At 44.6% G+C, this 14,909-nt stretch overlaps 1 protein-coding gene across 1 annotated transcript in view; it reads right to left on the bottom strand.

The window, feature by feature from the left end:
- SNRNP40 (small nuclear ribonucleoprotein U5 subunit 40) overlaps window positions 1-14,909 on the bottom strand; it is a 40,711-nt gene that overhangs the window by 15,223 nt on the left and 10,579 nt on the right. The window contains exons 4-6 of the mRNA XM_027775557.1: window positions 13,805-13,970; window positions 11,748-11,870; window positions 352-472 (exon numbers count right to left, since the gene is read on the bottom strand). Coding sequence (XP_027631358.1) covers window positions 352-472; window positions 11,748-11,870; window positions 13,805-13,970 — 410 coding nt within the window. The remainder of the gene's footprint in view (window positions 1-351; window positions 473-11,747; window positions 11,871-13,804; window positions 13,971-14,909) is intronic.

Here is a 14,909-nt window from a genome sequence, read left to right as displayed (position 1 = left end):
ACCCCGAGTGGGGTGTAGTCATACGCGTCACATCCTGCGTTTTGGGGAAGCATGTACAAGCATCCAGCATATTTTCCACGCTAACAGGTCCCTTTTGTGGCTACAAGGGACCTGGCTCAGCATGTACAGAGCATAATTAATGTATTTTAAGTCCAAAGTCTTGGTTTATTGACCATCTTGTCTAAATCCTTCCCCATAGAACACATTTTCTCCTAACTGCCTGGTGGACTCTGAGCCACCCTCAAGTCTTCCCTTGGAACCTTGTTTATCCCAACACACATTTCTAGCACCCCATGTCCATTTCCTTTAGGGTCCACAGTGACTGGCCACTGTTCTCCTCTCCAGAGTTACCTGTATTATCCATTGCGTTGGACAAGAGGTAGGAGCCTTCGGAACTTAGACTCAGGCCGGTCACTGAGTCTGCATGGCCTCTCATGGTGTAGGTGAGCTTGTTCTGGCGCAGGTCCCAGACCTGCAACAGCAAAACGGTGCTTCCAGAAGCCAGAACTGAGAACAGCAGAGAAATCGACTACTCGAGAGTCAACTGTCCAAAGAAACTGTCTTCCCTTCTTAACCTGGCTCTGGGCCAAATGTTGCTTTACCACAAACGGATTTTTGCCAGACAAGAAAAACCTTTCATCTGAAGAGAGTTAAAATTACCGTTTGAATACCGATATAAAATAACAGAATAGAGGTTATCTTCAAATCACAATAAAGTCTTCACTTATGTCATAATAACGTGTGTGTACATGCGCACGTGCGCGCATGCACACATACACACACTATGAAAAAGCGTATTTATTTAATGACACAGGGAATGTGCGCTTGCCAAACCGAGAGAGAGAAAGTAGCATGTGCACATTCCCTCAAAGCGGCCTGGTCACACCGCAATCTTCCTTTATTCATTCATCTTTTCTGTTGGGATCTCCTGGGTACACATCCCTAGTGTTTTTCTTTATTCCCATTTTTTTTTTTCTTTATTTTGACCAGAGATGGACAGAGGAAAAGAGAGAGAGGGAAAGTGAGAAAGCAAGCCGCCAGGTCTGGGACCCGAACCCTAGTCGGCTATGTGGGAGTCCAGCGCCCTTAAACACCATGCCACCTGTTGGCCCCCTACCTGGTGTGCTTTTTTAAGCCACCAAGCTGGGACTTGAACCATGGTGAACTATGTGGGACCTCGCTCCCTCTGTATAGCCCTTAACCACCGCACAACACGGCTAGCCCATATTTATTAAAAAAAAAAAAAAATGCAGATTCACTATTATCTGTGTAGAAAGGAAAGACAAAGAATTTAGTTGGATATAGCCTAAATGTGAAACAGGGAAAGTAAAAAGCGATGGTTTGTTGTGGCGTAGTCGTGAGCACACTGCAATACTCTGCATCCTCACGCAGCAGACAAGGCAGAGTGGAGACTCAGGGTCAGGATAAACCTGTATCTGGCACTTAACAGCTAAGTGTAACTGGATTTCTAACCCCTTCAAAACCTGTGCCCTGGTCTATAAGATAAAAATAACGGGGTCAGCAGGTGGCGTGGTGGGTGGTTAAGGTGCTGGACTCCCACATGGCTGACTGCAGTTTAAGTCCTGGAACAGAGGTCTCTCTCTCTTGGCACACATGCCCTATAGCAAATTTAAAAATAACAATAATAATACATAAAATTACATGGACAATTCTTTTTTTTTGAGAGAGAGATTTTTGCTCAAGGGCATGTGCACTCGGCAGAGAGAGAGGGAAACAGAAAGTGAGAAATCACGCCCTGGGGGGATGGCCACACTGCATCCCTGGTCCTCCACTGCGGCACAGCCGTACTCCCACCCCCGTGACTGCCACTTTGTCTAAGAGAACAATGTCTCTCTTCCCCAGCCCTGCTGAGAGTCTTCACTCTCCCATCTCTCACTCTCATTCCTTTCCTACCCTCATGCTACTGCACCTTTTTCCTGGCCTCTCCGTAGCCATCTAATTCCTCTTCTCCCTGCTAGACTGAGTGCTCCTAGAGAGTGGGGACTGTGTCTTTTTTTTTTTTTTAAATCCCCAATAAGGTCCGCCACTAATCAAATGGTCAGATGTTTGTCGCACAGCTGATTAGGACCTTTGTACAGAGTTTTGTGTAAATCAGTGCCATACTCAACTCTTTCCGTGGCAAATTCCCATATACTTTTGGCTATAAACAAACAAGGTGTGCAGGCCTCGAGAAGGACAGAGATGTCTGGAAATCACACAGGTGCTGAGAGGGGCACCAAAGTGCTCCTGTCCTAGCTGTTACAAAGCTAAAGGTTTCAATGGTGCCTTCTCAGAAGAGGAAGAACAGCAGCCTTAACAAAACGTCCACCGTTTCAGCGTTCCTGGTTACCGAGGGAGCAAACAGCCTGGCACAGAAAGTTATCACACAGGGACCAGCAGATGGCATAATGGTTACATTGCTGGACTCCCATGTAGTTAACCACGGTTCAAGTCCCGGACCTAGCGACTTAAAACTCTGCCAGTTGCATGTGCACCCAAGATTCTGAGAGGAGAATGGAGGAAAAGGGATTGTGGTATGGCCATCCTCCCTGGGAGGTAATTTATGGCTTTCTGTCCCTCTCTGCCTCTCCAGCGAATACATATGCCCTTTAGTGAAAATTTGTATGTGTATAAAAAATTCTTTTTTTTTTTATTTTTGAAAAGGTTTTTGCTATAGGGCGCGTGCGCTCGCCAGACAGACAGAGAGAGAAACAGAGAGATAGAAAGCGAGAAATCACCCCCCCCAGGGGGGATGGCCACGCCACAATCCCTTCTCCTCCATTCTCCTCTTGGGATCTTGGGCACGCACGCACACGCGCCTGGCGTGAATTTAAGCCACCGGGTCCAGGACTCGAACCACAGTCGACTACGTGGGAGTCCAGCAACATAGCCATTACACTAACTGCTGGTCCCATGATATAAAAAATTCTACATAATAAGCCATTAAGCAAAAAAGGAAAAATACAAACAGTATATTTATGTAGACTGCAACTACTTAAAATATTTAACGTGTACTATAGTAAACAAAACCAATCCATGTCATATGTGAGAAGAACAGCAATTTTGTTAAGATCATTGGCACTATACAAAATGCATCCCAAATTTGATTTAACACTGCTGTATTTTTTCTATGTCAATAAATGTGTGCTGTCTCTAAACAGCGAAGTAGAAGGTACATCCTGGTAACGGTAACGTGTGAAGGCAGAGGCATGAGAAATCTGCTGGACTGTGGACAACAGGCAGAGAGAGGCAGCAGGCGAGGCTGGGGAGGTAGGAGGCAGAGGCCAGCTCATCAAAGGTTTGGAAAGCCTGGCATGGCCTTTATCCCTCTCCCTAGGGAACCACAGAAGAGTTCAGAGTTGGGGAAATAAATTGGTCAGATGTCATTCTAAAAAGATCCTTCTGATCCGAGGATTAAAAGGAAAAGACTAGAGGGTGAAAAATCAACGAGCATATTTGGGACCAGCAGATGGTGTAACAGTCACATTATTGGACACCCACAGTCGACCACAGTTTGAGTCCCGGACTCAACAGCTTAAAACTCACTCTGGGTGCATGTGCGTGCATACCCAAGACCCTGAGAAGAGAATGAAGGAGAAGGGATTGTGGCATGGCCATCCCTCTGAGGGGGTGATTTCTTTCTTTCTGTCTCTGTCTCACTCTGGCGAGCGCACGTGCCCTATAGCAAAAATCTCTCTCTCTCTCTTACAAAACAAAACAAAACAAAACAAAACAAAATAAAACACACACATGTAACTGAACTCCCACCCTGACTGCCGAAGCACTTCCGCCAGAGCGTGAAACCCTCAAGCAGCAACACATTTTCTTTTCTCATGTTCCTCAGACTCTCCAATCCTAATTCCAGGATGAAGGTTTTAAGAGATTGGTAGTAACAACGTATCTGCTCACCTCAGATTTTTTTTTTTTTTGCTAGGACATGCTGGAGAGAGAAGAAAAATTAGCCCTCATGGAATGGCCATGCCAGAATCCCTTCTCCATTTCTTCCTCCTTTTGGACAAGATATACCTGGCATATTTTTCTTTCTTCTTAATAAACAAACATATACCTGGCATATTTTTCTTTCTTCTTAATTTTTTTTAGGTTAGGTGTGCTCATCAGAGACAGAGTAACACAGAGAGTGGGAAAGAAGTAAAAAATCTCCTCACGGGAAAGACGGCTACACCGCAATCCCTTCTCCTCTAATCTCCTCTTGGGCTTCTGGGCATGTGTGCACACTCCCCCTGCATGATTTTCAAGCTGCTAGGTCTGGGATTTTTAACCACAGTTTGCCATGTAGGAGCCCAGTGCCTTAACCACCATGCCATGTGCTGGCCCTTCACCTCAGCTTTAAAAGGGGTTCCCGGGGACCAGCAAGTGGCATGGTGGCAAAGGTGCTGGACACTCCCACATGGCTGACACGGTTTGATTCCTGAATCCGCTCTGTGTGTGTGTCTCGATCAAATTAAAATAAATGAATCAATAAATAAATGAAATAGAATTCTTTAAAAGGGGTTCCCATTTCCTATTGGTTTCCCCTGTCCTGTAATAGGCAACACTGTGATAGACTGAGAAGAAAAGAAAAAAACAGGCTCTTTGAGAAGTATCTCCGAATGTAGTGAGTGACTTGTCAAGCAACAGCTCAAGACTGGTAAGGCTTTAAGTGCTCAGAAGGTACTTACTTGCTAACTGACTGGAGGCAACAAGACAGAGTGGAAAGATTATCAGCCCTTTGGAGCTAGAGCTCTGGTCCTGGCTCTACATGGACTGACTGATCTGATCAACTCTCCAATCTTGGCCACATCCTTTTGTTTTGTTTGTTTTGGTTTCGTTTGGTTTGTTTTCTGAGGATGGCAAAAAGCCACATATTTTAACCACTCAGAGTCTTACTTCAGTCATCTACAAAATAAGAGAATACTGGCCCTGTAAGTCAGCAGTTAAAGGTTCTAGATCCCACGTGGTCAACCCATGGTTTAAGTTCCCACTCTGGTGGCTTGAGAAACACACTGGGCGTGTGTGCCAAGATTCTGATGGGAAACAGGGATGGAGGAAGAACTGTGGCATGACCATGCTTCAATGGGGGATGCGTCTTCTTCTCTTTGGCAAGAGCACCTGCCCTCTGGACAAAAACAAAAACAAAAACTGCAAAGTACGAAGATGGACCAGATACATAAGGTAATTTTCAGGTCTGACATTCCTCATTCTTTTTCTTTTTGGTTTTTAAGTTCACTAGGGCACATTCATTCACCAGAGATAGTTACCAAGAGAGACATACAGAGACAGAGGCAAACTGAGAAAGCAACCCCTAGAGGGATGGCAACACCATAATCCTTGCTCCTTTGCTTTCCTCTTGGGGTTTTGGGACAGGCATGCACATGTACCCGGTGTCTTTTTCAAGCTGCCGGGCACCACACATTTGATCTTTGGGATCCAGCCACCCTAACCACTGGCTGGCCCCAAGTCTGACATTCTTCAAGTCCATTTCTGGTTAAAAGGTAGTCTCTCAGGCTGGCTTTGTGGCCTGGTGATCAAGGCAGTCATATCCCACATGGCCACCTGCACAGTTTGAGAAACATGCCAGCATGTGTTTGTGCATGCCCAGAACTCCAAATGGAGGGAGGGAGGGGGGGAGGAAGGAAGGGGGGAGGGGCAGATGTCATTCTAAAAAGATCCTTCTGATCCGAGGATTAAAAGGAAAAGACTAGAGGGTGAAAAATCAACGAGCATATTTGGGACCAGCAGATGGTGTAACAGTCACATTATTGGACACCCACAGTCGACCACAGTTTGAGTCCCGGACTCAACAGCTTAAAACTCACTCTGGGTGCATGTGCGTGCATACCCAAGACCCTGAGAAGAGAATGAAGGAGAAGGGATTGTGGCATGGCCATCCCTCTGAGGGGGTGATTTCTTTCTTTCTGTCTCTGTCTCACTCTGGCGAGCGCACGTGCCCTATAGCAAAAATCTCTCTCTCTCTCTTACAAAACAAAACAAAACAAAACAAAACAAAATAAAACACACACATGTAACTGAACTCCCACCCTGACTGCCGAAGCACTTCCGCCAGAGCGTGAAACCCTCAAGCAGCAACACATTTTCTTTTCTCATGTTCCTCAGACTCTCCAATCCTAATTCCAGGATGAAGGTTTTAAGAGATTGGTAGTAACAACGTATCTGCTCACCTCAGATTTTTTTTTTTTTTGCTAGGACATGCTGGAGAGAGAAGAAAAATTAGCCCTCATGGAATGGCCATGCCAGAATCCCTTCTCCATTTCTTCCTCCTTTTGGACAACATATACCTGGCATATTTTTCTTTCTTCTTAATTTTTTTTAGGTTAGGTGTGCTCATCAGAGACAGAGTAACACAGAGAGTGGGAAAGAAGTAAAAAATCTCCTCACGGGAAAGACGGCTACACCGCAATCCCTTCTCCTCTAATCTCCTCTTGGGCTTCTGGGCATGTGTGCACACTCCCCCTGCATGATTTTCAAGCTGCTAGGTCTGGGATTTTTAACCACAGTTTGCCATGTAGGAGCCCAGTGCCTTAACCACCATGCCATGTGCTGGCCCTTCACCTCAGCTTTAAAAGGGGTTCCCGGGGACCAGCAAGTGGCATGGTGGCAAAGGTGCTGGACACTCCCACATGGCTGACACGGTTTGATTCCTGAATCCGCTCTGTGTGTGTGTCTCGATCAAATTAAAATAAATGAATCAATAAATAAAAAATGAAATAGAAAATAATTCTTTAAAAGGGGTTCCCATTTCCTATTGGTTTCCCCTGTCCTGTAATAGGCAACACTGTGATAGACTGAGAAGAAAACATAAAAACAGGCTCTTTGAGAAGTATCTCCGAATGTAGTGAGTGACTTGTCAAGCAACAGCTCAAGACTGGTAAGGCTTTAAGTGCTCAGAAGGTACTTACTTGCTAACTGACTGGAGGCAACAAGACAGAGTGGAAAGATTATCAGCCCTTTGGAGCTAGAGCTCTGGTCCTGGCTCTACATGGACTGACTGATCTGATCAACTCTCCAATCTTGGCCACATCCTTTTGTTTTGTTTGTTTTGGTTTCGTTTGGTTTGTTTTCTGAGGATGGCAAAAAGCCACATATTTTAACCACTCAGAGTCTTACTTCAGTCATCTACAAAATAAGAGAATACTGGCCCTGTAAGTCAGCAGTTAAAGGTTCTAGATCCCACGTGGTCAACCCATGGTTTAAGTTCCCACTCTGGTGGCTTGAGAAACACACTGGGCGTGTGTGCCAAGATTCTGATGGGAAACAGGGATGGAGGAAGAACTGTGGCATGACCATGCTTCAATGGGGGATGCGTCTTCTTCTCTTTGGCAAGAGCACCTGCCCTCTGGACAAAAACAAAAACAAAAACTGCAAAGTACGAAGATGGACCAGATACATAAGGTAATTTTCAGGTCTGACATTCCTCATTCTTTTTCTTTTTGGTTTTTAAGTTCACTAGGGCACATTCATTCACCAGAGATAGTTACCAAGAGAGACATACAGAGACAGAGGCAAACTGAGAAAGCAACCCCTAGAGGGATGGCAACACCATAATCCTTGCTCCTTTGCTTTCCTCTTGGGGTTTTGGGACAGGCATGCACATGTACCCGGTGTCTTTTTCAAGCTGCCGGGCACCACACATTTGATCTTTGGGATCCAGCCACCCTAACCACTGGCTGGCCCCAAGTCTGACATTCTTCAAGTCCATTTCTGGTTAAAAGGTAGTCTCTCAGGCTGGCTTTGTGGCCTGGTGATCAAGGCAGTCATATCCCACATGGCCACCTGCACAGTTTGAGAAACATGCCAGCATGTGTTTGTGCATGCCCAGAACTCCAAATGGAGGGAGGGAGGGGGGGAGGAAGGAAGGGAGAGAGAGAGAGAGAGAGAGAGAGAAAGAGAAGGGATTGCCATATGACCATTCCCCAGAGAGGGTGCTTTCTCTTCTCTCTCCGGCGAGCACATGTACTTCTAGTGCACATGTACAGATAGATATCCACACGGATATAACCTCTCTTTCACATAGTTAAAAGAAATTTATGCAGGCCTGAGGATAATCAAGAGTCCTTCTGAGTCCCGGAGTAATTACTCTTCCATAAGGATATAACTAATAGGGTGTTTTTAGATACAGACTACTTTCTGACTAAATTCTAACATAATCTCACATTTCTCTAGCACACCTCTTAATTGTATAGGAGCAAAAATAAAAACGAATAACTACAGCAATCTAACTTAAAATACTGTATTAAATTTTGCTGCCAGAAAACAACCTGGCAGCCTATACCTAAAATCTAAAACATCTTATACTTGATGTTAATTTTCATCTGGAAATCTAGTTTAAGGAAACACAGATAAAAGTTTCATGCACAAATACGTCCATAGCAGCAGTCCGTGATAATGACAAATAGGAAACAGCCTAAGTGGCCAGCGATATGATGTTACCAAAGTCTTAAATATCCTAATACTAACGGTAACAGTGATGATGACAATGACAGCTGACTACACTGAGCATGACATCATGCCTGTCCTGGTGCTAAGGACATTACACCCTTTACTTAATCCATAACAATGACATGAGATAGGCTGATTAATCTCATACAGAGATGAGAAACAGACTCGGAGGTTAAAATAACTCTCTTAAGATCACATAACTAGCAATTAAGTGGGAGAATAAAAAAGATTCTAACTACAACACTAAGGAAAAAATAAGAGGGACAGCAACTTGTGAAGGGCGTACTTTAGTCTCGAAAATCTTTTTTTTTTTTTTTTTTTGGAGAGGTTTTCGCTATAGGGTGCATGTGTTCACCAGACAGAGAGACATATAGACAGAAAGCGAGAAATCACCCTCCAGGGGGGACGCCGCATTCCCTTCTCCTCCATTCTCCTCTCAGGATCTTGGGCACGCACACACACGTACCCGGCGTGATTTTTAAGCCACCAGGTCCGGGACGTGAACCGTGGTCGAATACGTGGGAGTCCAGCAACATAGCCATTACCCTAACTGCTGGTTCCCAATCTCGAAAATCTTTGAAGAGAAGCTATTTGAGCTGAGTTCTACAAATAAGAATGAGCAAACCATCCCAATTTCTGACAGAGGACTAGCTATGTGTTACATAAAAGAGCACACTATGTAAGATTTTATCTAAAGGTGGGGCTAGAAGATGGTGTGATGGTTAAGGCACTGAATTCCCACATGGCTGACTAGTTCAAGTCTCAGACCCGGTGGCCTGAAAATCATGCCAGCATGTGTGTCTGCATGCCTAAAATCTCAAGGGGAGAATGGAAGAGAAGAGACTGTAGCATGGCCATATCCTTGGGGGGGGGTGCGATTTCTCCCTCCCCACATCTCTCTGTCAATCGTACGCACCCTATGGCAAAAACCTTAAAAAGAAAAAAAAGAGAAAAAAAGATGAGACTAGCAGGTGGCGTAATGGCTATGTCGCTGGACTCCCATGTTATCAACTGCTGTTCAAGTCCCATACCCAGTGGCTTACACTCATACCAGGCGCGCGTGTGTGTGCGCCCAAGATCTCAAGAGGAGAATGAAGGAGAAGGGACTGCGGCGTAGCCAACCTGCCTGGGGGTGATTTCTCTCTTTCCGGCGAGCCTATGCGCCTTATAGCAAAATCCTCTCAAAAAAAAAAAAAAAAAAAAAAGTCACTGTAGTCTCATCATCTGAATCCAGTCGATCTTAACATCTCAGTGTACATCTTCCCAGTCTTTTCTATACCATAGTGTTTGTATATAAGCACCTTAATTGCTACATTTTCCATAAAGTCTTTTCATGGACTACATTTTTTGTCAACTACATGGGAGTCCAGAGACGCAGCCATTCTGCCATCTGCTGGTTACGGTACTTATTTCAGAATGTTATCAATAAGCTCTGAGAGCACCAGAGACAAAGTACTATGCACTACATGTTGGGTGATGGTGGTGATATCATCGCTGCTATCATCGCATCGTCATCCTTTTTTAAATCTGGCTGTGAGGTGCCAGCAGCTAGTGTAGTGGTTAAGATGCTGGACTTCCACATGGCTGACCACGGTTCGAGTCCTAGACCTGGCATCTTGGGGGGGGGGGGGGGACAAAATCATGCCAGGCCCATGTGCATGTGCCCAAAATCCTGAGAGAATAATGGAGGAGAAAGTATTGCAGTGTGGCCTTCCTGTGTGATTTCTCACTTTCTCTTTCCACTGAGCATACGTGCCTAATATCATAAATAAATAAATACAGGAGTTTGGCAGGGAAGGAGAAGACTTAGAGGGAGGTAAAAGAGAGATTGAAAGAATTTTTTTCCTCCCTTATCAAAGAGACCTAAACATGATGAAATGATGATAAGAAATAGGAAAAGCAAAGGAGGAAAGAACTGATGAGAAGAGGTCGTAGAAAGGAAGAAGGGCTGAAATCTTTCCATTTCAGGCAGGGATCCCTAACCACCAAGCCACACCACAGACTGGTATCAGTCTGTGGCCAGCTGCTGCCCACTCCCCCTCCCCCCACCGGCCACACAGCAGGGGTAGGGGAGGGAGTGGGAAGTAGGCACTGCAGCAAGGCTTTGTCTAGGTCTATAGCGCCCCACCCTTCACATTGCTACCTGGTCTCTGTCTCTGGCCAGGTCAGCAGCAGTACTGGCTTCTCACGGGAGAGCAAATCCTACTGCTGTGTGACTGTCTGACCGTACACTACAATGTGGAGGTAGTGGGAGGAGGCGCATGGTAGATGTGGATGCTTGGCTCATCCAGGACAAGACCCCCCACAACCCAGGTTGTGGATGGATTTCTTCCATGAGGTTGTTCGCCAGTATCAGGAAGGTTGGGGACTGCTGATTTAAGGGGATAGCTTTAGAGAGAAGCACGGACATTTCCTCCACAGTGACAACAGCAAAGAATACATAGAGAGATGGGGACATAGTCCAACTGCTACATAGGGAAAACACAGGATGCTGAGCACTGCTGACAGTTACTATTCTCATGATAAAGCACAAGGTAAGATTAAAGTCTTTGAGAGCCTTAACAGGAGCCATAAAGTGTCTGCAAAGGCAGGCACAAAATGCAGTCTCAAAATAACAATTCACATTCACAGGTACTTGCTAGGTCCAGGAACTTGGCAAGCTGTGCTAATATATTAGGCTCCGTTAATCTCCATGGCAACACTACAAGGTAGATCCTACGGTTGTTATTACTGACCTCTTTGTTCACATGAGAAAATAGAGCCTCAAAGAAGTTAAAGAACTTGCTTAATGTTATAAAACTAGACAATAGTGAAACCAGGATCAGAACTCAAATCATTTGAAAGCTTGAGCAACTCTGTATTGCCACAAGGTTTATTGCCTCTTAGTACAATCACCTTCTCTCATTCTTACAAAATTGTAGAAAACTTTCTCTCCACTTACCAAAAAGACAACGAAAATGTAAGAGTAGAGAATTGCAAATTGATTCACTACCATTTCATTAAACCAAGACAGTTAAAAAAGCAAATTTTGAGTGCCTTCAGGCAAGGAATGCAGTTTACTTTCCACCATCCCCCACCCAGGGACTTCACACTGATAGCTTGGTCCCTGATGGCATATATATGAGCTACAATGCAATCTCTGACTTAGTAAGTCGATTGGAACAGGAGAAAACAAAAGCATGCTCCGAATTACTACCTTCCTGTTAGTTGGTATTAAGTGAAAAACTAAGTGAAAAGATTCACTCCTCGGGGTAGAAATCAGTGAAAAATACAACAAATATCAAACATACCTTAATATCATTGTCTATTCCACCAGAAATAATCTGATCACTTGTGTCATTGAAGGTCACAGCTAATACTTGGTACGTGTTCTGAAATGTCTGGATGGCTGCTTTCTTCCGAATGTCCCAAAGCTGAAGCACAGGAAAAAGATAGTCAGTCTACTGTCACTCTAAGAAGTAACTGCACAGGCAGCCAGTGCTGTGGTGGTAAAGGTGGCTGGATCCCATATGGCTGGCTGCATAGTTTGAGTCCTAGACCAGGCAGATTGAGAAACACACTGGAGAGCATGTGTGCATGCCAAAAATCCTAAAAGGGAGAAATGGAGAAAGAACTGCAGTGTGACCATTCCCTACGGGGGTGCTTTCTTGTCCCTCCTGCCCCCACCGTCCTGTATGCACACGTGCCCTCTAGCTTAAATTCAACCCTGTGGTCAGTAAGTAGAGCCTGGGTAGGAGGACCTGTACCACGATCTTTTAATTCTCATGGCTTGGAATAAAAACTAATTTTTACTTCATTCACAGAAACATGAGCTAAAAAGGCTCAGGTTGGAGCCCAGCAGATGGCATACTGGTTATATTGTTGGACTCCCACATAGCTGACCACAGTTCAAGTCCTGGACCCCATGGCTTAGAAATCATGCTGAGCACGTATGTGCCCATGCCTGAAATCCCAGGAGAATGGAGAAGGGACTGTGGTGTGGCCATCTCCCCCTGAGGGGTGATTTCTCACTTTCCTTCTCACTGTCTTCTGTGTCTCTCTCTGGTCAGCGCACATGCCCTATGGTAAAAAACTTAAAAAACAAACAAACAAACAAAAAACAAAGCTTAAGATGTTAGATAAATGATTCAAAAAGAGTACCTCACTCTTTCCTACAGACTTAACACATCCCTACCCACCAATCCCTCTAGCTCATTTAAATACAGTTTGGAGGGACCAGTAGGTGGCATGGTTAAGGGCACTGGATTTGAGTCCTGGACCTAGTGGCTTGATTTCTTACTTTCCCTTTCTCTCTCTCTCTCTGGTCAAATAAAAAAATAATAACAAGTAGAATTAAATAAATACATCTTTATAAAAATACTAGTTGAAGGCAAAGACTCTGTGTTCTTGGGGTATTGTTGCTCTGAAACCTTTTAAGTGCACAGCTAGGCAATACCGCTGACTCTTGAACAATATGGGAGCTTGGGGTACCAATGCCCTTCCACAGCCAAAAAGGTGAGTAACTTCTGACTCTTCCAAAATGTAAGAGCTATTAGCCTATTGCTGACTGGAAGCTTTACCATAACACACACAGACAGTCCATTAACAACTATTTTATGTGTTGTATGTATTACATACTACATTCTTAAAATGAAGCTAGAGGGACAAAAGAGGCTAGCCAGATCCTACATGGATAACCATATGCTTCAAGTCACAGCCCCAGTGGCCATCAAAAAAAAAAAAAAAAAAAAAAGTGTGTGTGTGTGCATGCATGCCCCAAATCCTGACAGGATAGAAAGAAGGGACTGTGACATGACCATGGCCCACTGGGGGGAGCTTTCTCACTTCTCTCTTTGGCAAGTACATGTGCTCTTTGGCAAATAAAAATAAAAATATTAAAAACCAAACCATGAGCACAGACCCATAACCCAGTGGTTAAAGTGGGATCCCACATGGCTGATCATGGTTTGAACCCTAAATTGAGGAACTTAAAGACAAATGTGCATGTGTGCTTCCCAAATCCCAAAGGGATAGAGAAGGGACCGCAGTGTAGCCACCCACACTCTATTGGAGGTCTTTTCTTCCCCACCTGCCATGAGCACACAGACCATGGAAGAGAAAACATTTATGCTCTGGGAAGTGACTGCTGAAATAAAGCTGCACAGAGAGGAGCACAACATAGGTGGGAATGCAAGATGAAGTTCATAATACGTCACCTCTGTAACTTTAACACAGGTCTAGGTTCAACTCCCTGCCCACCACGGGCTGGGCATAATAATGTGTGTCCCAAATCCCAGCAACTCAGGGGACTATGACACAGGAAGACACTTTAAAAGAAAACAAGATAGCACAGACAGAGGACACCCACCTTAACTGTACCATCATCACTGCCAGTGCAGACCAGCTGGGGGCCCCTCCTGGCTGGATAACAGGAATTCACAAAAGAAGTGTGTCCCTTCAGCCTCTTAACTCTCTCGCCTGTCTCACTGTCCCACACTGCCACGGTTTTATCTGTGGATGCTGAGAAGAGCATGCTAGAAAGTAAAAAGAGTAACAAAAAAGAATTAAGTGAAGAAAAATAATAACCTATCTTTCCCACTCGCCAAAACGTGCCAAATTGTTCGAGATCACTGCCTAGCTGTGCTATGCCAGTTTGGCAAACAATACAGGAATCCCTTACTCTAGCTTCCAAAATCCTACTGGCACTCTGAACCTACTCAAATGGCCTTCTCTGTGGTCAGACTATGGCAGTTCTGAACCCGACAGCTGAGTATCTCTGAACTTTTCTCTAAAAAGCAGTTTTTCTTCTGTTTCTCTCTCTCTCTTTTAAAACAAATTTTCTGTTTATTTTATTTATGATTACACTTAATTTGACCAGAGAGAGGGAGAGAAAGAAGGAAAGTAAGAAAGCGAGCCACCAAATCCAGGACTCAAACCGTGGTCAGCCACATGGGAGTCCAGTGCCCCAACTGCCATGACACCTGCTAGCCCCAATGAGAAAGGAACCTGCCCAGTTCGGGACTTGAACTGTGGTCAGCCATATGGGAGTCCAGCACCTTAACTACGACACCAATTGCTATTCCCCCTTCTGTTTCAATTAAAGTAACTTACAACTGATTTTATTATGCTTTCTTTCCAAGAAAATGTACATGAGATGATACAGCAGTTGATGAACCACACTAAGATTTTAGAGATCAGAGTTGTAAAATCAATGAATGTTTACCGAAATACTCAACAATGGGATTAACTGAATTTCTATATTATCTATAGACATTCTAAAATTATGAAGTCATTAAAACAATGCTTATGATAACAGACCCTAGAGGAATAATGTTAATGAAAAAAAGCAGCAGATAGGGACCAGCAGTTAGCGTAATGGCTATGTCACTGGACTCCCATATGGCTCCCGTGGTTTGCATCCCGGACCCGGAGGCTTAAAACTCACGCCGGGCGCGTGTGCGTGCATGCCCAAG

Source organism: Tupaia chinensis, unplaced genomic scaffold (genome assembly GCF_000334495.1).
Source record: "Tupaia chinensis unplaced genomic scaffold, TupChi_1.0 Scaffold000573_1, whole genome shotgun sequence".
In the NCBI taxonomy this organism is placed as follows: Eukaryota; Metazoa; Chordata; class Mammalia; order Scandentia; family Tupaiidae; genus Tupaia; species Tupaia belangeri.
The sequence above is the reverse complement of the archived record's forward strand: the minus strand, read 5'-3'. Positions and strand labels throughout refer to the sequence as shown.